Raw genomic sequence first — 24132 nt, forward strand, 5'->3', positions numbered from 1 at the left:
GTTCCATTAAAACACTATTTGCAAAAAAATAATCAAAAAAAAAATACCCACTTCTTTTTTTTAGTCAACATATTTATCTATTAAATAGCTAATTAATTGGTATCTCAATTTTTACTTATTTATTCTCAATTACTTTTAAAAACAACTAAAAAATAATAGGACTACTGATCTTACCTTTCTTGGGGCATTCAGGTCGACAAATTCCCCATTCTGTAATAGAACTAAAACAATGTTAGTAATCATCATATGTGGGGGGTCAGCACACAAGTAATCTAATTAAAGGAGAAATTCCCGAATTATCCTTTTACTTCCTAAATATAAATTGCCCATTATTTAATTGACTTTTTATGGTCAATTATGGGTTTCATATAATAAATTGTGGTGTGGTTTGACACATTTACAAACATTGATTATAGTCTACAGCCTTCTTCTTATATACGATACTTTGTCTCGTTCCAATATAGCCTTTCAAATATTTATTTTTTTTCTATAACTGATGGAGAACTTTTACAATTTTAAATTGCAATTTTTTCCTATATTCATTTCTAGTACTCCTTTCGACAATGTGAATCTTAAATTTTTACATCATATACGAGGATGGTGTGAAATGTTTTCGACCATAAAAATATACAATATATATATTTATTTTTTTTCTACATAGTCCCATATAGTAACTTTACACACTTTTACCAAAGATTTAATAATAATCTCTGTAACCCTTCCAAATAGTACTTGGCGTTTTTCTCTGCAAAATAATTATTCACGAAGGCCTTTTGATTCTATAAAAATCTTTGTAGTCTACTGTTTGGACTTTATTTTTGTTTTGGGTGTATAATGTTGTATCCAAATTTCATTTACAGTAATTAAGCGGCGCCCAAAACTCTGGTCTCTAAACTGTGTCAACAGAGCGATACTCGATTTTCACCAAAACACTCATATCAACTAACTTAAACGTCTGTTACATAACAATTTTGCGTCCAAAATGGCTGAAACTTAAGTGAGTAACTGTCAACAGATACTAGATGAATGCGACTAGGTTTTATTTAATGTGCTCCCATCTTTTTGTTTAGGTCGGAAACTTTTTAGACTACTCTAGTATCTAACATTTTTCATAAACATATTATTTTAGTCAGTGTTAGTTCTTTTATTCAAATTTTCTTGATGATAATAAATAAAACTACACCAACGTAACTCAATCCATCCTTAAGAAAGGACACTGTAAGTTAAAGTAACAGGGTAAGCCTTGCCTAAGATTGTTCTTTTCAGGTTGACAAGCTTGAATTGATTTTTTTATTTATTTAAAAAAAGGAAAACTTGGGAATGAACTTTTCTTCATTATACAAGCCTAAAAATTGAAAATATTTATATTATGGTTTTAAATTATGCTATTTTTTGGATGGGACACGGAGCCCAAATGTCCCCTCCCACCATTGTTTCGGCACTGTAATTAAGACTGATAAAAATAAGTAAGTATTGATAGGTCACATATGTAGCCCGTCCACACAAAATTACATTTATATTCTTGGACAAATTATTGTCCATGTCTATTAACAAATTATTCTTGCTCCCCTTTTAGAGAACACATAACTGTACTTTCAGTCGGCCGAAATTGATCGTCAAAATTAATGAATGATAAATTGACATATTTTATTTAACAGGGCCATATCAGAGACAATATAAGTCTCTTAAATCAAATATAGGGTTTTAAATATACCTGAAATTCTTGAGTAGCTTAAACCATTCCATAAATTTGAATAAAGAGCATATAATAGACAAAAATAACAATATAACATGGGCGTATGTATTGTATATATTAAGTAAAAAAAAATAATTGGTATTTTTTCCTGTTCTTGATTTTGTTCCAAGTTATTTTTATGTTGACGCAGAATATATAAATAAATTATTCTCAATAAAATAAAAATGTCGTTAATAGCTCTACTATCATATATGAAAGAATATGTATGTTGAATTGGGGCTACCCACGCATACATACAGTTTGTGATGTATGGATCAGTCCTGTTATTTAGGTATATGGTCTAGTCGAGGCTATTCTTAGCAACGGACTTTAAGATCGTCTTTCTTTTGGACTCCTAGTACTCGAACTGATTAAAAAAGAAGAAATAAAATTGAGTGACGTCGTCAAGTATCACGTGTTATTAGTTTTAGAATGGAACTGGATCCCACAAGACTGAACTGGACGGGACTGGAGTCTTCAGTCCTAAATAAGGGTCGACATAGATGATATATTATCAAGGTTGTGGCCGTTTATGGTTCAGGGGCCGTGAGGGGTACTAGAGGGGGCACAGGAAACTGCTGTAGAATAGAGTATGCTTTCAATCTACACAAATACATAGGTGACATATTTCGACATAGTAAAATTTGAGAAACCCTGGCTTAAGATATCATATTATTGGGGCCCAATGAGCTTAGTAGCGGACCTGGATCCATAATCTAACCCACCACTTCCCTCTTTTATTTACACTGTCTGGTCCCCAAAACCCCGTTTCCAGATGCATAAGAAGCCTGTAGCCATTTGGAACTGTATCACCATGGCGACATAAAAACATCATTAGAAAACGCGGCAATGGCACAAAAGACTCATAAAAGTGACTTATCGATTAAAGCTTTTTATAGTATATATTTTATTTTATTTATAAATTATATATTCTATATAGGAACAAAAGCACAAGAAGCAAGACCGATCAGCAATATATTTCAGTCTCAGATCTAGTCAATGTTCAATTTTGTAGGTTCTGATTCTAGGGGTTCAAAACTGGAACTGCTTTAACCGCAAGACTGTTAAGAGCACGCCCTTGTATATTATGTATATAAAACAAAAAATATATATTACGAAGATTTAAGAATTTTTCAAACTTTCATCATTTTTAAATGAGTTATTTTTGTGCAATGTCTTGGCTTTAATATGGGATTTTCCATATTCATAACTTACTCATCATGCTCAGAGATCACTATTGGACATTGATATTCCACTTCTAGAGGTTTATTTGAGATATACATGGAGATACATGTCTTATAAACGTAACTTCCTAAAGAAAATGGGAATATACAATTCATTGGATGCAGTAATTTGAAAACGGATTTGGGGAAAGCTTGGCATGTCAGATTGATCATTCCCTCTTCTTGGCCCATAATTGGTGATATAAAAGCCCAAAGGAACAGACAAAATTGTTGCTTCATGAATCTGAAAGTGTTGATAAATATAATAGAGTATGTCTCAAAAGTTTGAATAAATAAAATAAATATGTAGGCTTGTAAATGATAAGCATTTTTAGCGTGCGTGGTATTTTTTTAATCGTGTTTTTTTATTTTCCTACGCTGATGAGTTATAAGTATAAATCCTTTTTGGACTCCGAGCAGAATTGAGGATTAACATCCGAGTAATTCATACCAATGTCCTAGTTTATTTTCTCATCCCCCTCAACCCATGCCACAGCAAATTGCAACTAATGTAATGAAACGTCATGACAGCTAGGCTGCTCTCTTTCAAAACATTCTTCAAATTATCAGGGTTACCATACTTATTTTCTGTTTGTTCTTTAATACTGAAAATGCTTACGATTTACTGCGCTAGACATATGTTTCAAATGATTAATATCAATTAAACATAAAATTAATTCTATAATAATTATTGTCCCTTGGGATTTGATTTAGTATGCCAATTTTGATTTAAATGTGCTTTAAATATCCACACTTTAAAATAGTTATTATTTAATTGGAAACATAATATATTTATTTAAAAAAAAAGTGATATGGGGGGGGCTCCATTCAAATTTTAAAAAATAACTGGAAAAACTCGAAAAAAGATTTGAAATTCTTCCAACAAAGAACTAATTTTAAAAAAATTACTTTTGTAAATATGTGACGTAGAGGCGTGGACGGTCTTCTTTCTTAAATAAGAACTGATATAACACGAGTCACAGCCCTTAAAATTTCAAATCTTATCTTTGAGAAGAAAGTAGTTTCCTAAAGTGGGTCCTTAATTTGTATCTTAAAGTGGAAAAGTACCTCCAATGTCCCCCTTTAAAACCGACACTTAATGAAACTCACAGCGGATTTATGTATGAAGACTAAAGATGAATCCAGAAAATCGGTTAACTACTCACTGAAAAAATCCACATAACATGTAATTTGACGAGACGAATTGCATCAAAAAACAATCTTTAATGGAAGAATGAAATTCAATATGTGTCTCTAGTTATGTAAATAAGCAATGATGAATGACTTGATTACCTTTAGAAACAATATTTTGCCTGTATATTTAGGAAATCAGTTTCCATATTGTATTGTATACTAACTAGAGTGGTCGCGATACCTATATTCTGCTAGTAATATCAGTACTTTAAACCTTCTCCACCCATAATATTAAGGGGCAATTGTCATAGACTTATTTCGGCGTCCCTAGGGTTTTTTTTTCTTTGGAGGGCGGGAGTTAATAATGAAATACTATCTATGAATTAGTTTTTGCACCACGAGTAAACAGCTGGAGTATCTATATAACTAGAGTGGTATCAAATATGATCTTAATGCGCGACACATTATTTTCTAGTTGGTAATCTGAAGATTATCTTTTTTGTTTTCCATATCTGTTATGGTTATTCTTTCAATCTTGAAAAGAGAACGTCTACGTTTGGTTGCTTATGAAAGAGGAAGAGCAACACTGAGGATTGGTTGGGGAGTTATACGTTTAAGTCCCTGTTAGACTAACTACGCGTAGAATTGAGGATCAACATTGTAGTAATTTCTGCCTAAATCTTTGCTAGATACACAGTGGGATGAGAGCTTACATCCTTCCTCTCATGGGTGATTGTAGCTAATAAAATGAAACCTTAATTAAAATAGTCGCTCGACAATATTTGTCTTGTTGCGTTCATTAAAATATGACATTCCGCTAAGTAAGAATAAAAGTAATCGAAGAATAACATAGTATTACTGACAATTTGTAAATTTTTTTCAAGGATGAGCAGTTTCATTTAACTTCTGTTAACCATTTTTTAAATAATTTTAATGAACACATTCCTAGGTATATAGTGTACGAACAAACACGGAGGAGAGCATTTAAAATCCCAGGCAAACAATCTCTACAGCAAAGTGCATTAATAAATAGGCTTAATATTTCACTAATAATATCACTTATAATAATTGCAAAAAAAAATTATAAAAATAATCATAAAAGGGTCATTGTTTTGTATGCAATGAAAGAACAAAAATCTTTTAATTTCACGTTTATGAATGATATAATGTAAAGGTTGATTAGAAGATATAGTAATAATTGGGTTAATAAATCTTAAGCATTTTTTATGCACAGTCTGCTCTTATTTTTTTTTATTTTTTACGTTCCTTTAATTGGTTTGATGGAGTTGCATTGATTAGGTATAGTAAAGATTGTAACATTACTATTACTTTATCTGGACTAGGAATTGTCTCCGAAGTACATATCAGGGGTGTATATATATATTTTTGTGGGGGAGGAGGGCTAAGAATTTTTTGGAAAAAAAAATCCAAAGATTAAATATCAAATAATTCATGTTTTTTCTTTCTTTTTTTTCAAAACCACACCTATCCACAAAAAATTAAATTTCAAATATAAAATTTTCGAAAAAAATTTCAAATGTTAAACTTTGTGGAGAAAAATTACAAAAAATATATACCTTATAGCAGAAAAATTAATATTCTTGAAGAAAGAAAAGAAAAAAAAATTATTTAAATTTCAAAATAAAGTTATAAAACTTTCTAGAGAAGACAAAAAAAAACCTGTTGAAGCCCCTGCATCTACACAATTAATATTTCCTTTACTAGAAGTGACCATTAATCGAACCTAAGAACCTCAAGTTCAAGAGAATAAATTATCCATTGAGGTACGTTTTTTATTATTTGTTTGTTTTTTTGGCAACCTTAACTGTGTATATATTTTATAAAGCTGTTCACATTATTATTATTTTTTCTTGAGGAGATGAGATCCAAGAATCAACTGTAACCACGAGTGTATGTTCTCATGAATTACAGAAAGTAACACCGACGATTTGTTAGCAAATTATATAATAGTGATGAAAATCGTGTTTATTTTGGGCATGTTAAAAAAAGAAACAGGAAATCAACAGAGTAACCCTGACAATTTGAAGAATATTTTGTACGGGAGAAAGAATAATGATTATGACGTTTCATCAGATCAGCTACAATCAGCTGTGACAAGGGAAGAAGGAGAAAAGGATATAAACAAGGACATTCCAAAGAATTGCTCCGATGTCGGAGTCTAACAAGGACTTACAATTATAACTTTGCAACAAATCCTTAAGGTTACTCTTCATCTTTTATGAGCAAAAACGAAAATTCAATCAGGTTTGAAAATAATTGAATGTAGTAGGAATGAAGTTCACAACTACGAAGTAAAATAATAATGACAACAGCTATGGAAAATAAAATCACCAAATCCAACAGAATTGGCCACCAAAAAATACAGGAGTTTTACATGACTAATTATGAGTGTAAGTCCCTGTTCGACTCAGAGTAGACTTAAAAGTTCGAAAAAAAGGCTAATTCCCGTCTATGTCCTTCCATAATACAGAGTTGAACTTTTGTTTATTTTATTTAAGAGCAGTTAGCGAAAATAGTCTTACATTAAATGTATTCAAGTATGAATATTACAATATAACGAACAGAAAATTCTAATCAGTAGAAAATGAAATGAAGTGAAAAAAATCAATTTATATTCTATTTTTAAATATTGTCAGTTGTTAATAGGCAGTCATGCTCATGGGATCTCTTTCTCTTTAGGGGAAGATGACCTTCTGAAGATTATATCTTCAGATCCTCTTTTAGAGGATTATCTAAATAGACTCAAATTCAATTTATATTATTTTTTCCTGAGACTTCCTCGAATCCACTTTGCGACTTTGATTGAAGAGCTTTTTGATTTATTTTAGGTTAATTTAGTTTATTTTTTTGAATGTTTTTGTCGGAAACCCTTCCATTCAGAGATATTGATCGTGAGAGTGAGCCACACCTTTGCAATAGATTAAAATAAAGTACTAAAAGTATTCCGTTATGCTTGAGTTTCACAACTCAACTCTTATTTGACAAAAAACAACTATTATTGTGTGTGTTTTTATTTAGGGCTCAAATTTCCATGAATATGATTTGGCTAAAGAAGTAATCTATTTTCTTTCGTATTTAAGTTTCAATTGGGGTATACTGTATAAAGTTGAAATTAGAAATGTAAGGACTTGAACTAATATCTTTGATGGATATGTTTAAATAAAAATTATTTTGAGGTACTCTTCAGTCTTTTTTAACTCATCTACATTAAATCAAATTATATTTTATGTTATTAGATGTCCCCTATAAATTTCTTAATATTTTGATGTATATGATAATCAAATATCGTTTACAGTCTGTTTAACATGATAATTTAGTAAAGAAAGCTATCATTACAAGACTTAAAAACTAAAAGCTACCCGATATTGTGCGAAGTAATAAGGCGTTGGCTAAAAGTCAAATTTTGCTTTAATAATATAAAAGATAACTCTCCAAGAAATCCTTTGTGTTATTCTTTGTTTTTCATGAGGGCACTCACACGTAACTACTCAATACTTATACCAATTAATATCTGTACTGAACTCAATAATGAAATAATAATAAAAAGAGTTTGAGGAAAACAATTTAATATATTGGGACTGATGAGTACTTTAGTCTTTAGATTTATCACCAATTAAAACAAAACCAAATTCATTTTAACATACCAGCGTTTATTTTAAATACAAATCTAGACCTATCCTAAAAGTGATTATGAAAATCAGGGGCATTCTTCAAGAAAATATAAATACATACATGTAAATCCGGTGATTTTTTAGCTGGCCCGTTAATTTATAATTGGTAGTATAAAGAATAAAATTTATTTTCCTTATCAGTTGTCATTATTATTTAATTCCTGAGTAGTGAACATCCTTTTCTAAATAGATTCAAACCCTGTTTGAACGTTCGTGTGTGCTCATATAATACCCTGAGGATTTGTTCTGGAGATATAATTGTAAGTCCTTGTTGGACTCAGAGTAAAATTGGGGATCAACATCGGAGTAATTCAACCAAATGTCCTTGTTTATATCTTCTTCTTTTTTTTTCCTTTTTCTCTTGTCACAGCTGATTGTAGCTGATCTAATGAAACGTCATGAGCATTATTATTTCTCTCCTCCAAAACATTCTTCAAATTGTTAGGGTTAGCATGTTGAAATCGGATTATTATTTTTTTTTTTTTTTTTTTGGACATGCCAATTCCACACTGGATATTCCCCTTTGTATATATACACGCTTGCAGTATTTCATTAATAGTACTACATTATTATTTCTTATATCAAAAATATTTATATGATTTACATCATGAAGCTCTATATACAGTGGACCAAGTGACTTATTTTCGTATATCATACATTCAAATAGACGGAAGATAAACTTTGTTTAACTAAGATAGATAATAATCAATGTTGATGCTTACATAACTTTTGAAGGCACACATTGGTTAATCGATGCAAATACACTTGAGAAAGTTAGGGAATCTATTGCATGTTGGTAGTTTAAGATACAAATGAAAATATACATTTGTATCAATGAGTATATAAAGAAATTCGCTTATCTAAAAAAAAAAGTGACTTATAGCTTTGGACTTCACATTTTTAATCAATAGTTAACCGTTGGTCTTTCTTTTTGTCAGAGTCTATTCCAAAAAGTTTAGTTTAAGCTGCTTCTACTCATATGCTTAACCTAATATGACCTCCTGGTGTAGGCCTTGAATCCATAAATTTGAACTAACCAAGTTATTGACAAAGATAGAAATTTCCTTTAAAAAAATTCATGGCAATATGAATTTATGTAATACATTATATGCACAAGGATAGAAACATAAGGTCCTGTATAAAGTTTAGAGATGAATTGTCGCAAATCACACTTACAATAATTTTTTGTAGAGCAAAAAAATGCAGTGAGAGTACAAACCCATTTCCAATTTTATAGACTTTATTTAACGTATCTTTACAATAAGTTCTATTGGATATAAGTTTTATATTTCTTGAATAAAACCCAACAGGTTGGTCTTGAAACCATGATAAATATAATTACTATTTATATTATATGGTCAAAGAACAATCCATACTTTGATCCCAATGTAAAATTGGCAAATATATATATAATGCCGCCAAAATCCTACATACTTAATTTTGGTAATCCCTTATGCTAATCGGATTGTAGTACTTATATTTATTGAAAGTATCGTACAATATTTTACTCGAAATCGATATAAAGAGGGGATTATAAGTTAATATGAAACACAATCGTAATATTATATTAAAAAACTAAAGTATTTTGTATTTAAACCATTTCTAATTTATAGATGTACTAGAAAATCGTAAAATTGTTGAATTATATCACTTGCGAAAGTTGAGTGATAATTAAAATTACAAGGTTCCGTGAAATTAAATCTTAGTATAAAATTAGGAAAAGATTCTTTTTAGGTCCACTTCTATACGACTTAAAATAAAAATAAAATTAAACATTAGGAAGGATCAAATTCAAAAGGTTTTTTATTATAAGAAACATTGTTTAAAATAAACGAGAATCAAAATTTATTAATATTTTAGAAATTATAACATGTTAATATACGACAATTATATAGAATCAAGAGCAGTAATATAGTTAGTATTCTCTATAACGGAATCCTATTTTCATTCAAAAAACTTTCCGGATTAAAGAATTTTCATAAGTAGAAATTCGAGGTTGCGATACCAAATATATTTTGGAAAACAAATGTACCGATTTTCTTACACTTTATTTTATTTACTAAAGAAATGCTTATAAATTATAGTTAAGGGTGATCATTTTGGTAAGAATACAAAAGCATGCGAGGAGAAGAAAATAAATAAGTATGGCATCATTGATTAAATAATATACATCTTCTTCTATCAATCAAGAACGTTATCATTCCCGCCTTTATTATTCAATATTAATATAATATTATATGCTGATAGTCGATAGAGAACTGAATAAAATGCCTAAAATAACGTTGCCTTCTGTCTAGATTTCTAAAAATAGAGGCCCAGGAATGTAGAAAATACTTATCGGATGAGAAACAGATGGCTTGTCGGATTTATCGATATAAATGTGCCTTTAGTCCTCTGTCTAGAATTACACGCCACTCATTATACTCATCTCATAACAAGAGTATGGATATTCATCTATAAAATCAAGTTAACGATGAATACATCAAGTCAGACTTTAACTTACAAAGATACTTATTGCATGTAATACAACTTTATCCATTGCTAATCATCCTACGATAAAAAATACACGGGTAAACTCTTTCGTTCTCGATGAACCATCATTAATTAATGGAGGATATTGGTAATGATGTCATTTATAGAAATACCCCCATTGTAAATTGTGAAGTTAAGATAATTTTCAGCCTGTTTAGAGTCATCCACACCAAATTATGAAATGGAGCTCTGAATTTTGTAGCATCTAACAGTAAGTATTCATTTTTTTTTTAAATCAAATCACAAAATATGATTCTATTTTAGCTAAAATTATCAAGAATTATGATACACAACTCATTAAATGGCAAAAACAAGTGCTTAAATGGCCACAACAACGGGAGTAGTAGCTTTGGATGGTTCGCAACTAGTTTGTCTGACATTAGTTTCTTCACTTATAGACCTGGGTATGATCATTAGGTTTTCCAATATTACATAGTCAATAAATATTACTTTTTTATCACAAAAGGCTTAGCTATGGTTGATGGGCTCCAAGAAATGGTGTTCAGAAAACACATAAAAGGCAAAAACAACTGCTTAAATGGTCACAACAACGGGGGTAGTAACATTGGGTGTAGCATTATAATTAGCAATTGTGTGTATCCTTCATTATAATAGTATGCTGTTATAAAAGCATAAATAACGGGGGGAAATCTTTTTTTGATGCTCTTAATAGGGAGTAATATCGCCGGACATTACTACATAATTAGCCTTTGCTCTAAATCTTTACCGATGAGATCTAACTAATTATTAATAATAAAGTTAATGTCAGAATCATAAAATTAGACAATAAATATACTAATAAAAAAATTTTAAAATTAATTCATCGTAGAGATATATCTATCCTGTGCACAATTGTATATAGCAACTTCCACATGAAGAAGAGGGGTGATTATCTTTTTGATTAGACTCCACGTCTCGCTTGTGTATTGCAACCTAAAGTTATGACATATTTAACTGAATTCCGATGTTAAAACAAGAAAAAATTATCTGGATCAATCTATTATTTCAATATTCTGTATTTATAATTTATTATTATTAATAGTTATATGATTTTAATTGTTTAATTTTGTATATTTAACTTAAATGTTTAATGGTTTATTTTTTAGTATGTAGATTATATTTAATTAAAGCCTTCTTTTTTAAACTTTGAGCTTCAAATATATTTCAAATACTCTACTTTTTCGTTTCATTAGCTATTATTCTGAGAATAAGGTTCATAATGAATTACAATTTCATGGAGTGTGACGTTTTCAAATCTACTGTAACGGATAAAAAACGTCGAAGTCAATTATACGTAGTATATCTTCATTAAACATTTTGCTAATAAATACTTTCGTTATACCCTCAAAAATCATAATAAAGCAGGCAGATGATAATCACATCAGTATTTTAAACAATAATACCATATGTCTTTTTTCCCCCCTCCTCCTTGCACGCGTTTTTCTCTATAATATTATCAACTATATATATAGCAACTTCCACTTTAGGAAAAAAGGGTGATGATCTTTTTTTATTAAAGTCTACGTCTGGCTTTTGTTTAGCAACTTAAAGTTATGACATATTTAACTGAATTCATGTTAGAACATTAAAATATTATTTGGATCAATCTATTATTTCAATATTCTGTATTTATAATTTATTGTTATTAGTTATATGATTATAATTGTTTAATTTTGTATATTTAAGATAAATGTATGATGGTTCATTTTTTAGTATGTAGATTATATTTAATTTAAGCCTTCTTTTAAATCTTCGAACTTCAAATATATTTCGAAATACTCTACTTTATCGTTTCATTAGTTATTATTCTGAGAATATGGTTCATAATGAATTACAATTTCATGGAGTGTGACGTTTTCAAATCTACTGTAACGGATAAAAAACATCTAAGTATATACGTAGTATGTCTTAATTTAACATTTTGCTAATAAATACTTTCGTTATTACTGCTTTTAGTCCATAATGAGGGATGTCTGGCTATCAGGTTTGTTAGCTATCTCAAGAAAGTAGGTATCCTGTAGAAGTTGGCCCACACATCATACTTTCTCTTTGTATCCACAAATTGGAGACAGCAACAGAGGATAGTTGAAATTCAACTTTTGCAACCTTTTAATAATAAAGAAATAAATTTGGTAGGTCAAGCGTAGTAACGGCGTTATCTAGTTAACACAAAAATATCCTATGAATTTTGTTGTCAGCTGACGATTCCCTCTTCTCGCTTGATACGTCATGGCTATTTCATAAATTTTTTTTTTTCATAAATACACAAAGTAATAAGTTATTATATACATATGCTCTGTTTCCAAAAGAACAGGAATATAATTTCTTGTTAATCCCTCGTCGTTTATATTATATATATATCGGCCATTTTATTATTTATATGAAGAAATTTTGGCTATTTCTTTGTAGGAATAATATAATAACTTATCATAACTACTCTTTCAATCAAATATTACTAAGTAGTATTATAATACAGTATCGAATAAAATAGGTTTTAATAATATGTAATTTATTTTAAAAATGAGGAAGACATCATATGACAGTGACAGTCTGCGAGTATATAACTTTATAAGATATAAAAAGCGTTGGTATGATTGACTAATTTGATTTCGGGCCATTTTTCTTTTTGGGGGAAAGGTTGCGTGATACAATAAAGATAACAACGTGTAAGGGGTGCTAAGTGAAGAATATAATTGGCTGAGGAAGAGAAGAGGCAAAGTGAAGAATACATTGACGGACAAAAGGGATCTCAATTTTGTTACATGTTGATTCATTTGTGTTTAATTTATTGTAACTTCTATATTTTGTGTTAACTGCTAAATTTGTTAGTTATTAATTGTTTATATATTTATTAATAGACTACATTCTTTTCTGCATTTAAGTATGCCCTTTATTTAAGTGTGCGTCAATATGATGTAATTTGATTTGTGCATATCTTTTAAATAAGAAACTTAATTTGAATTACATTATGAATAATAGATATGTTTATTTTTTAGTTATTGCTAGATTTACTATTATTATACTATTACAGTACAAACTTCTAGATTGTATCATCCTACCTGTAAACTTATTCCAACAATTATGATCGATAAAATCATCACAAAATCAAATGATAATTAATGTAATATAATATTAAGACTTACTATTAGGTAACAAAAAATTTAGTTTGAATAAGTACCATAATCCTTTATTAATAAATAATTCAATTATGGTTTGAATTCACTCCTATCCGAGTTCATCAATGTCCAAGAAGAAAAACGCCAGTACGAATTTGCAAAGTACAACTCCCGTGCAAAGTATTCCTGAAAGTAATTATACTGTCATGATTCATTGTAGATATAAGAAAAAGTCTTAATTCCTCACATAATTAGAAATGATCTTCTCAGGCCACATCCCTCAGTCAACGGATGGACTCTGAGAGAACTCCCCCTTCCTCTAAATACTCCATAAAAACCACATTCACAACTTCTTCCACACAATGAGACCTTCCATCTAATTTCGTAACCCTTCGAAGTGCTAATTAACCGAATAACTCGGAAAAGTCGAGATATTTTTCGTCGGTCAATGTATTCTTCGCTTCACTTCGCGTCTTCTCTTCCTCAGCCAATTAATTATATTCTTCCTTCACTTCGCATCTCTACACTTGACGTACCAAATTTATTTCCTTATTATTCAAGGGTTGCGAGAGTTGAATTTCAGCTATCCTCTGTCGCTGTCTCCAATTTGGGGATGGAAAGAGAAAGTATGACGTGTGGGCCAACTTATACAGGATACCCGAGGAAGTCATCCCTTTGATCTTTGGTCAATTACTCATTGTCATATAGCAATATCTTTGATGCCATCTCCATCATTTCCTTGCTGGGTGGGGCTTCACTGGCTCCTTTTTATTAAGCTCCTCATTTGATGCTGAAATTGGACATAACTCTAGGGCTGCATTAATATATTCTATTGTAAAGTGCTTTGTCAACGTTAGACCAGTATTTTGTATTGGTGGATGAGCTCCACAGTTGTCCATAAATAAAAAGATATTTATAATTTGGACGACAATTTTTTTGTTCAGAGATTTCATCCAGCGCATAAATATGTCGGTGGTCATTCAGGCTTTGTTGTTGGCTTCATACTTGACCTGCATCTGACTTCCAGAACGTTGCGAGAAACATCTTGGATTTTGACTTTTTCCTATCACTAAAGGTCGCAGCTTCTTATCTGACATGGAAGCTCCCAAAAGAACTGTGATACAATCTTTGACCATTTTCACCTTCGTTTTTGTGGACATAAGACCAACTTGGAAGTGTTTGGAAAAAAGTCAGGTCTCGTCTCAATTGAATAGAGCTTGATTGTCTTCTATGATACAGGCAGATTCTTTTGCCATTCTTCAATAGTCTCCCCCTTCGCCACACAAAACAGCATTGCTGAGTTGAATCCTTGAGATAAATATCGGCAGCCATCCCTGAGACACTTTAAATTCATTCAAACAGATAGTCAAAGTGAAAGTAGCGGCCTTTTCCCTTATGATAGGTCCAATCAGTGGGATTTTTTTTTGAACGGCAGCCCATAAATTATTCCATTACTTTTATTTCGCGGAAAAGTATTTGGAACGACGATCCAAGAGAAGTTTACGCCTACCAGATAGAGTACCAGAATTATAATAACATACTATAATCTCTTTATTTTTCAATGTTTCTTAAACTTGAGTTACGCCGAAACCGATAATCTCTTGAATTTTTGTAACCTTAAGATAATATAAAATACATTCGTATTCTTTATTAAACTACCAAGGTATTATATGCTGTATAAACCTTGCGATCTCTTCATTCAGTTTGATGCACTTCAATCGCTGTTCCACCGTCAAAACAATCATATTTCGTGTATTCTTTTACGACATTTTTCTAAATTTTGAACAATTTTCTAAATAAAATTTAGATGTTCACTTAATATAAATGTGTATAAAACAAAATAACAAGCTCATGGGATGCTGTATCACGTTATCTAAATTTATTAGTTGATGGTGAACTAGATACATAACTATGTCTTGTTTATGGTCCCATGTAGAGTTGGGCAAGTTAATGTAACTTAACTTATCCTAGCTAAGTTAATTAACTTTTAACTTAACTAGTTGATTATTTAAACAAATAATATTTTCACCATAGATTAACTAGGTTTTTTTTAATTATCAAAATTAACTTTTAACTGAATTATTTAATTTTTTAAACTACATTATCTTAATTTTGACATAATTACGTTTAAGTTTAGGTGAAAATCATCAGACATGTCGTTGAACATGTTTGATTCCACATTAGCCTCCTCCGGTAGTTATCATTCGGTAAGTTCATTTAACTTAAATTACTTTAAAGTTAATTAACTTAAACTTAAGTAGTTAAAAAACAACTCAAAATTAACTTTAACTTAACTTGTTAATTTTTATAGAAATCGAAATCAACTTTCACTAAACTAGTTATTAAAATATAAAATAATAATTAACTTTAACTTAATTAGTTAAAAAGATAGGTTAACATGTTCATCACTGATCTCATGTGGCAGTTATATACATACAAATGTACTTAAAATTACTGTTCTGACAATACTTCATTGCCGTATATCGAATATGTTTATGACCTTTTTGTACCTCTAAAGCCTTCCAGATTATGGATCAATGAATTTCTGTTTTACGGAATTAAAATTAAATAATAATAGTTTAATGAAAGCAAATTTGTTTCGGGTAACGAAATTTCCGTTGGAGAGAATTCCGTAGTTAGGAATATTTACTTTGTCACTTTAGTTTAAGTTACTTTTTTTAGATATCCCCTTAAGAGATGAACAATGCTTCAAGCAGTTTGGCAAGTTTTTACATTGAATCATAATTTACCGAATATTTGTAAATTAATATACAAGTCTTACCATTCAAAAACTAATTTCTACTACATTTTCTGTAGTATTATTTTTAGAATCCTTGATTATTTTTGGTCCTGAATCCTCTGAATAAAGTAAGAAACTATACTTTTTTTTGTTTTGTTTTTTTACACATTAAAAATAATGAAGTAGCAGTTTCAAACTTTATATTGTTAAACTTATTATCTTAACTTTTTCTTCAATGTAGTGCTCCCAAAAACTTTTTATTCTCTGGTTTATGTGTAAAAATAATAAAACATAAAAGTAGTTTCTTAAATATTTTCTAAAATAAAACTTAAAAATGTAATTTTCTGCAAATAGATGTTATTTATGATTCTTGGATACCATCCAATTCAGAGAAATTATGTTGCGTTGAGTATTAGATGCTCGTTATCAGATTAGATTAATACCTTTTATTAATCACTTAACTTATAATATATTACTTGAATGAATCTGTCATTATTTATTAAATATTACTCAATTAAAAATTAATTTCGTGATATTACATCTTTAGCAAAGTTGTAATATTGGTTACTAACAGTCCACATCCAGAGTCAAACGACACTTTATGTCCTCGTCCTACATCAAGAATATGAATGCATACGAACAACATTTGACTCATAATGATTCTGACAACTTTAATACCGACCTCTTTAAGATGTTTGTTACCTGGCTATAATATACCTTTTTTGAGCGTGGAGAACCCCATTTTCTCAAAGTTTATGAAGAAATATGTCAATAGAACCGTCCCTAGTAGAAGGACTCTACATAGATTAATAGTAATCTTTAAAAACCAAAGGGAAAATTGGAGATAAGGATATTTGCATAGCTGTTGATGAGGCTAAAGACAACCGGGAACCATCAATGACATCTATAGTGATTGGTCATTTGGATGGCCCTTTCCTGGGACGTCCTTATCTAATCAACATGATAGACATAAAAGTTGCTAATATCGTTAATGTTGTAAATTTTGTCGTTCAAAGTATTCAACTAACTCTTGATTTGGACTTTGATGAAAATAAGTTAAAAGTTTTCATCACTGATGGAGTGTCCTACTGTAAAAAGTGGGCGAAGACCTAAAAAAGAAGCTACACCTAATTGAAACATATTATTATCATTATTATTTTAATGTTCCTTTAATTGGTTAGATGGAGTTGCTCTGATTAAGTATATGTAAGCATTATAGTATTACAGTTACTCCATCTAACCTAGGAATTTTTTTCTCTCGGAATCACCAGGGCGCGAACGTAGACACATCAAGGCATTATTTGTGTATTCCATGGACTCCACAAATTGGCTGAACTAGCACGTAAAGAATTCCTAAAGACAAACGAGCTCATTTCACAAATTAAAAAAATGAATACCTGGCTAAGAAAACGGAACTATACTCCTTCTTACTAAATTCCCTTACCTCCAGCACCTATCTTAACCCGCTAGGGAACTTGACTGAAAGCAGTTGATTACTAATTCAATAACTTCGAAGTAAGCAGGGAATATTTAAACAACTCTTATGAAAAAACACCAACGGTCGTTAAAACTAAGGAGATTATAAATGATGAGTTTATTTATGAAGAATTTTCAATAATTAATGATCATCTCTACCCAATTACTGAGGTCATTTCCGCGTTATAGGAAGACTCCCTTTACTTGTTATCTTGACTATTGTCGATATTTACACGTCCATTTCAAGCTAAACGTAGTGCTCAAATACTTATTAAAGTACACAAACAAAATTAAAAGATAGGGTTGAAACATAAGATAATATTTTACGGAAAATTCAATATGTTATCCAAAACACATCGGCAATAAAGGTATCCAGAAATATATTTCTAGTTACCTTGCGTCAATCTAGTGTTAAATATAAGTTTCCCTTCTTTTTAAGTGAAATATGAGACTCGCGAAATACACAATTATTTGTCACCCTTAAAATGACTTACAAAAGTTATTTTAAACTTGAAATATGTATAAAAAATACCTTAACATATTCTACATAATAATATATATTAAAAAATATTCTACCAAATTTTATATTTTTTTTCTTTCTTGGGAGGGTTTTGTTTTTAAAGAAATGTGTTGGTCGATTGAAAAATTATGTGGGTTTAAGTTCCCATCTGGATATCCGAACAATAAAAAAAAATATAACAAGTTACAACTATTTTTATTTTGCCTACGAAATATATTCGCAAAGTATATTCGTAGATTCAAAAATTTCAAATTTAAATGCATCCAAATAAGAAGAATTTAATCTTACTTATAAATATTATAATTACTGTTCAATATGATATATTTTATATCTGTGTATTTTTATTTATTGTGTCTCAACATATAATGAATGCTACAATAATAAAAATAATGGTTTTATAGCATACATGACAGGATTTTATAACAAATGAAGAGCTCCTTGAAACCTCGCAACCTTTTTATGGTATATTTATTACTAATAAACAGATTTTATATTATTTTTATATAATTATGGATTAGTTATTATAGTTCATTGTTAAATATAGAATCAGATCATTTAATTTAGATATTATGGAAAAATCAATTATATTTTTGTATGTTGTATTTAATATACATACAAATTCAGAATTTGCTTGCATGACGCAGATATTATTTAATTCAATGATTCAAAAAAAAAAAAGAATAGTTTTTTCAGTACTTTTATACTGATTTAGTATCGATTGATAATTAAATTCTTGAAGGATACTTTAAAATAGTTAAATTAACCCCAGACTTCTTATAATTCATTTATACTTATCCTATGAATATAAAAGGATCAAAAATTGATAACTTACTCTAGAAATAAACGGATATTAATCAACTTAATAAATAGATATTAATATATCATTTAATAATAATTAAAATGTCACTCTTTAAAAAATATCAATAGGAGGCCCAATATTGGGGTCTATATTAATACAGTTAATATATTTTTAGTCTATAGTTTTTCTGGAAATACCAAATTGTATTAAATTTATAATGGAAATAACAAATTAGCTGTAAGTTACTTCATACTTCAGAGAATATGAGTGCCTTAATGGCATAATTTATTAAGTATATAGTCTTATGAGTATACTAATATCTTTGAATTGTCATCAATTTCTTATTTATACTTCTGTATTGTCAAATATTGTACCCGTATGAATATATTTAGGTAGTACTTTTCTCATTATAAATGTGTCAGGAATACCTAGGTATAATAACTCTTCTTCTTTTATTGAGGGAAATACATTGTTGCATGTTGAATAATGAGCACTTAATGACGATTCATATCGTTTATAAAAGAGTTTTATGATGCTAATTGATTTAAATTGAAAAATTATCTCCATATCACATTTGTACATTTACAAACATATATAATCTAGTCAACTAGATAATTAATTAATAATCATTACCGATGAATATATTAATAAAAAACTGTAATGAAGTTCGAGACGATATAACATCATAAACAATCCGTAGACAACACTATTTGTATTGTTTTTTTCAAGTGAGAAAAAAGGTTTGGTGATATTATTAAATACGACAACAATTTTTGTTCACTGTCTATTGCATAATTTGCTGTCTTATAGAATAATAAATATAATATTTATTTCCTAAGTTTTTTTTACCTTTTAATCCTTGATATAAATCCTTCTCCAGTTATTATTCAATAATCATGAAAATAGTGAAAAAGTCCCTTGATGCAGTAAATCGCAATATCAATTTACTCGTTTTTTTGACGGGATTTATTGGTGTACACGTATTATGGAAGAAAATTCAGGAACATCCAATGGTAAACAAAGGAGGAAAGCCTCGGGATTATCCAATAGTTGATGTGAATATTTAGGATCTGGTTGAATTTTTCAATATTAATTTATACTATCGTTATCTTTTGCAGCTGTACAATCACATTAAACGTAGATTTGAATGATCACATTCTTTTCATCTTAAGCATTATCGTAAGGATTTCATTCAAATATATTTAATGGGTCGTAAAAAATCCACCCTTCGAGTCGTTGTAGTAACTAAAGTTAGTCACTTTGAGTTAGAGAAAATGACGATTGGATCAATTTCATATTCTTTTGATGAGGACAGAATTATCCAAAGTGGTTTTAAAAAAAACACAACTATAATTGTTTAGTAATGTAATCTACCTAGTGAAATTTCATGATATGTGAGTACATTTTATAAATAGTCACCTTGTTATTGAAATAAATAATTAATCAAATATGTAATTTTGTTATTTTGTTGTATGAGTAAATAAGTATGTACAGTTATGTGTTACGCATCCATTATCTGTTACAAACTTATATTTTACCATACAAAAGGGTCATTTAATAATGTTAAAGAAAAATATCTTGTAAATGAATTATCAAAAGATACATGTAATTACTGTCATACCGGGTTTAAACTGTCTTAAGGATGTCATTGCACTAAGCGCACATATCCAGATTTCAAATTTAATTGTTACACAATAGAGAAACTGACTTAAGAGGTCACCTGCACTAGACGGTCCCTAATTCAGTTTTTACAGCCTGGCTGTTTGATACAGATTTGGTTGTATTAAATTATGTTTATCTAAATAAGTAGTATGCATTAATTATTAATGTAGGCCTTTCCATAAAAATTTGGCCTGAATTTTCTGTGGCAGATTGTAACTCTTTTCTGCTTAAATTGCTTTATTTTTATGAATTTTTTTTTCAATTAAACAAATTTGTTACACCAAGACTATAAAGAATATTTGTGTAATTTTTTTTTGTTTTTTGAGAGCCTTATCTCACCAGAACCCGATTCTATTAGACGAAAAAGTAAATATTTTACTAAAAATAAATCTATGATAGACAATTGAACCATTCTAAGCTCGTAATGAAATATAATGTCAGTTAGAGAAATATTATAAACAGGTTTCTAATCTGAATCAATATTAACTTAGCTCATAAAAAATTATCATTGGGTACAGTATACATATTTTGTTAGTTACTATTGAATAAATTTAAACTAATGTACCAAATTTGGTATGTCAAAGAGTTAAGTGGCTCCAGTGGATTTTTAATTCCACCTGTTTTATTTTCAGTATGCGCCTAAATAAGTCAAATATAACATTATATTAATAGAGTTTACTACGTTTAAACAGTTGACATTCGGATTCATACAAAAATACATAAAAATAATTCGTATACGTAAAATTCATCATCACACTTATAATAATTAAAAAGGAATTGAAAAATGGATGAGCGATTAAGCTATCTTGTGGTCTGTAGCAGTTCAATTTCAGTCTGAGTCTCACGTAATTTGACTGCTAATCGTTCCCGCCTCCTCTTGAGCCATTCAACTCTCCAGGCCTTAAATTTATAACCTGCAAAAAAACCGGCGCTGAAAGTGATCCCCACGATGACAAGCCCCCGAATTACTTTACTATCTTCCATACTGAGCTAATGTGAGATCCGTTACAAACTTGATTCATTCATAATATTTAACATAAATGTAAAATATTAATTTGTGGAAAACAACATCTCTCAACCTTTCCTTCCCATATATAAAAAGATCTTTGCTCTAGAGCTCTAAATCATATGGTAGCCTGCCAAATACGTCATATTCTAGAAAAATGAATGCCAATAATTAAAAAAACAACTGCTGATGGTATCGATATTATATTATAAAAATAGATATGTTAAAGAATTCCAACAAATTTAGATTTCAAGGCCACATTAACTTTATTTGATGAAACTTTTTCTTTTAATTTCAGGGATAACAATATTTCCAGTATTTATTCGATCGGAACGGAGTAGTTTGAAGTTTTCAACAGAGATATCGTCTACCTCATCTCAGCTACTTTTTCTATGTTATTGTTGTAGCTAGACGATAATTGTGCTTCTTTTTTTTAGATGTGAAGCTAAGGCAAAAATGCATTATAATAATCTATAAATATTTAAAACTAGTTTATTATTTTATAAATTAACATATTACATTAACGAATAAATAAACCTTATTGATGCAAAAAAGGTATTTTATGAAGTTAAACACTAACTCATGGAACACAAAATCAGCTCCCCATTGATGCATGGGAATTTCATAGCATGTAGCATTGCCATACACATTTAATCTCCAATAAGTGACAGTTTAAATTGATGTTTTTTTCTTCAAATTCTTCCATTTGGAATTTATATGGTTGTTTTATACCATCTTCTATCCAAATGCGGGTACCGTGCTGACCTATGGATTTCCCATTTAATATTGAAATCAAATTTTTCTTATTCGAATGATTAACTTTAAGATATGTAATATATATCTATGACTTCTTTCTATTTTCTAGTCATTATTTAATTGTTTTTTCCATTAACTGTTCTCTTTCATTCCCTCCATTAATTCCCCCATTAATTTTTAATTATTTAAAATTTTATTTTTGAACACTCTTACTCTACATAAGATACACTAGGTGCTTTTTCTTTTAGTGCTCCAAACTGGCCAACAAAGTTGTGCCCGATTCAGGTTCAGTATTTCTACCGATCTTTGTCTCGATTCAGCCTTATCGATCTCGGTTCTTTTATAAAACGGGATCAGGATGAATACAGGCAATTATAAAAAGGGGTATCGCTAGAAAATTCGGGCCCAAGAAATCATATTAGGTACAAACAGGGCCGCAGCTATCTTATACCCAAAGTGAGTAGTGCCTTACGTTACAGCAGGGGCCCCAAAACTAAGATTGCTCAATACAATGGTCTTCAAAGTGGGGGGAGGCACAGGAAGATTGAGGAATTGAGGATTACTTAATCAGTCTACACATTCATAGACCATATTACACATGTTTTGTATAAAGGGAGCCTCAGTTAAAAAGTTATTAGTGTAGGGGGGCCTCGGCATGGTAAAGTTCGGGAAACCCTGGCTGAAGAAATATTTTAGGGCCCAACAAGCTTAGTAGCAGACCTGGATCCATAATCTAACCCGCCCTTTCCCTATTTTATTTACACCTTCTCGTGCCTAAAACTAATTTTTCAGATCCATAAGAATCCCTTAGCTATTTGAAACTCAGATACACTTTATCACCCTGGCGACGTAAAAAAATCATAGGGAAAACATTGCAATTGCACAAAAAAACTCAGTAAATTTACTTATTGATAAAAGTTAATTTATTGTTTATAATATATATTGTATTTGCTTTATATATAATATTCTATTTAGGAAAACAAGTACGAGAACCGAGACTGATAAACAATACATTTTGGTCTTGGTTCGACTGTGTCAGTTCCGGTTCTAGCGGTTTAAAAACCGAAACAATGAAACCGCTAGTCCGATAAGGGCACAACCTTAATTCCTTCTGTATCCATATTATGGCTTCTTGCAGAAGAGGCATCAGCTTTAATCATGTCAATATTTTTATATTGTCTGTTTAAAATAATAATAATGCCTCCTATGCAATCAAACATTACATATTATGATATTTGAAGTTGTTATGTATTTTATGACTCATAAGTGCCATTGTTTTTCAATAAGTTTTTATAATTACATTTTGATAAGGTAAGAGTACTCAATCACTTGACCAAATTTAGAACATACCGTCAACATGATTTATTGCATTGTCTTGAGATGTATAAAAAATTTTCATCCATGCTCTAGTAAATAATTTTCCAATTAATCCAATTCATGTAATTCGTTAATAATTTCTTCATCGTTTTAAGTTAATCGAAATTGTTTTTCTTAGGTTCGCACAGACAAAACTTGTATGAAATAATATTTTTAATTTATCATAATGCTCAATAAGTTTACCAGCGATATGAAATATAATATGTATATTGGTTGTATATCTAGGTATCAATGTTAAAGAGAGCTTATTTATTTTTAGAAACGCCACATTCTCTTGGATCTCTCTTTAACACTTTATATAAATTAATTTAGCAGCTAAACACTCGCCTTTTTTATAATTATGGCCTTCAAATTTTCTCATAGT

General features: G+C 29.7%; 1 protein-coding gene and 2 long non-coding RNA genes across 6 annotated transcripts in view; 2 read left to right on the forward strand and 1 right to left on the reverse strand.

The window, feature by feature from the left end:
• LOC121124355 (uncharacterized) overlaps positions 1-4226 on the reverse strand; it is a 20796-nt gene extending 16570 nt beyond the window's left edge. The window contains exons 1-3 of one of the 4 annotated variants that reach the window (XM_071890962.1): positions 4069-4226; positions 2951-3202; positions 175-221 (exon numbers count right to left, since the gene is read on the reverse strand). In XM_071890962.1, coding sequence (XP_071747063.1) covers positions 175-221; positions 2951-3198 — 295 coding nt within the window. In that variant the 5' untranslated portion in view covers positions 3199-3202; positions 4069-4226. The other 3 variants (XM_071890965.1, XM_071890964.1, XM_071890963.1) reach the window with 3 other exon arrangements.
• Positions 4227-9748: 5522 nt separating this feature from the next.
• Positions 9749-10956, forward strand: LOC139906334 (uncharacterized). Its single transcript, XR_011781804.1, has 3 exons — positions 9749-10527; positions 10581-10720; positions 10783-10956. It is a non-coding gene; the product is annotated as an uncharacterized lncRNA (long non-coding RNA).
• Positions 10957-19705: 8749 nt separating this feature from the next.
• Positions 19706-22189, forward strand: LOC121124455 (uncharacterized). The gene is made up of 3 exons (XR_005866310.2): positions 19706-20022; positions 20086-20361; positions 21934-22189. It is a non-coding gene; the product is annotated as an uncharacterized lncRNA (long non-coding RNA).
• The last annotated feature ends 1943 nt before the right edge of the window (positions 22190-24132 follow it).

The sequence above is a fragment of the Lepeophtheirus salmonis genome, chromosome 9 (genome assembly GCF_016086655.4).
Source record: "Lepeophtheirus salmonis chromosome 9, UVic_Lsal_1.4, whole genome shotgun sequence".
NCBI lineage: Eukaryota > Metazoa > Arthropoda > Copepoda > Siphonostomatoida > Caligidae > Lepeophtheirus > Lepeophtheirus salmonis.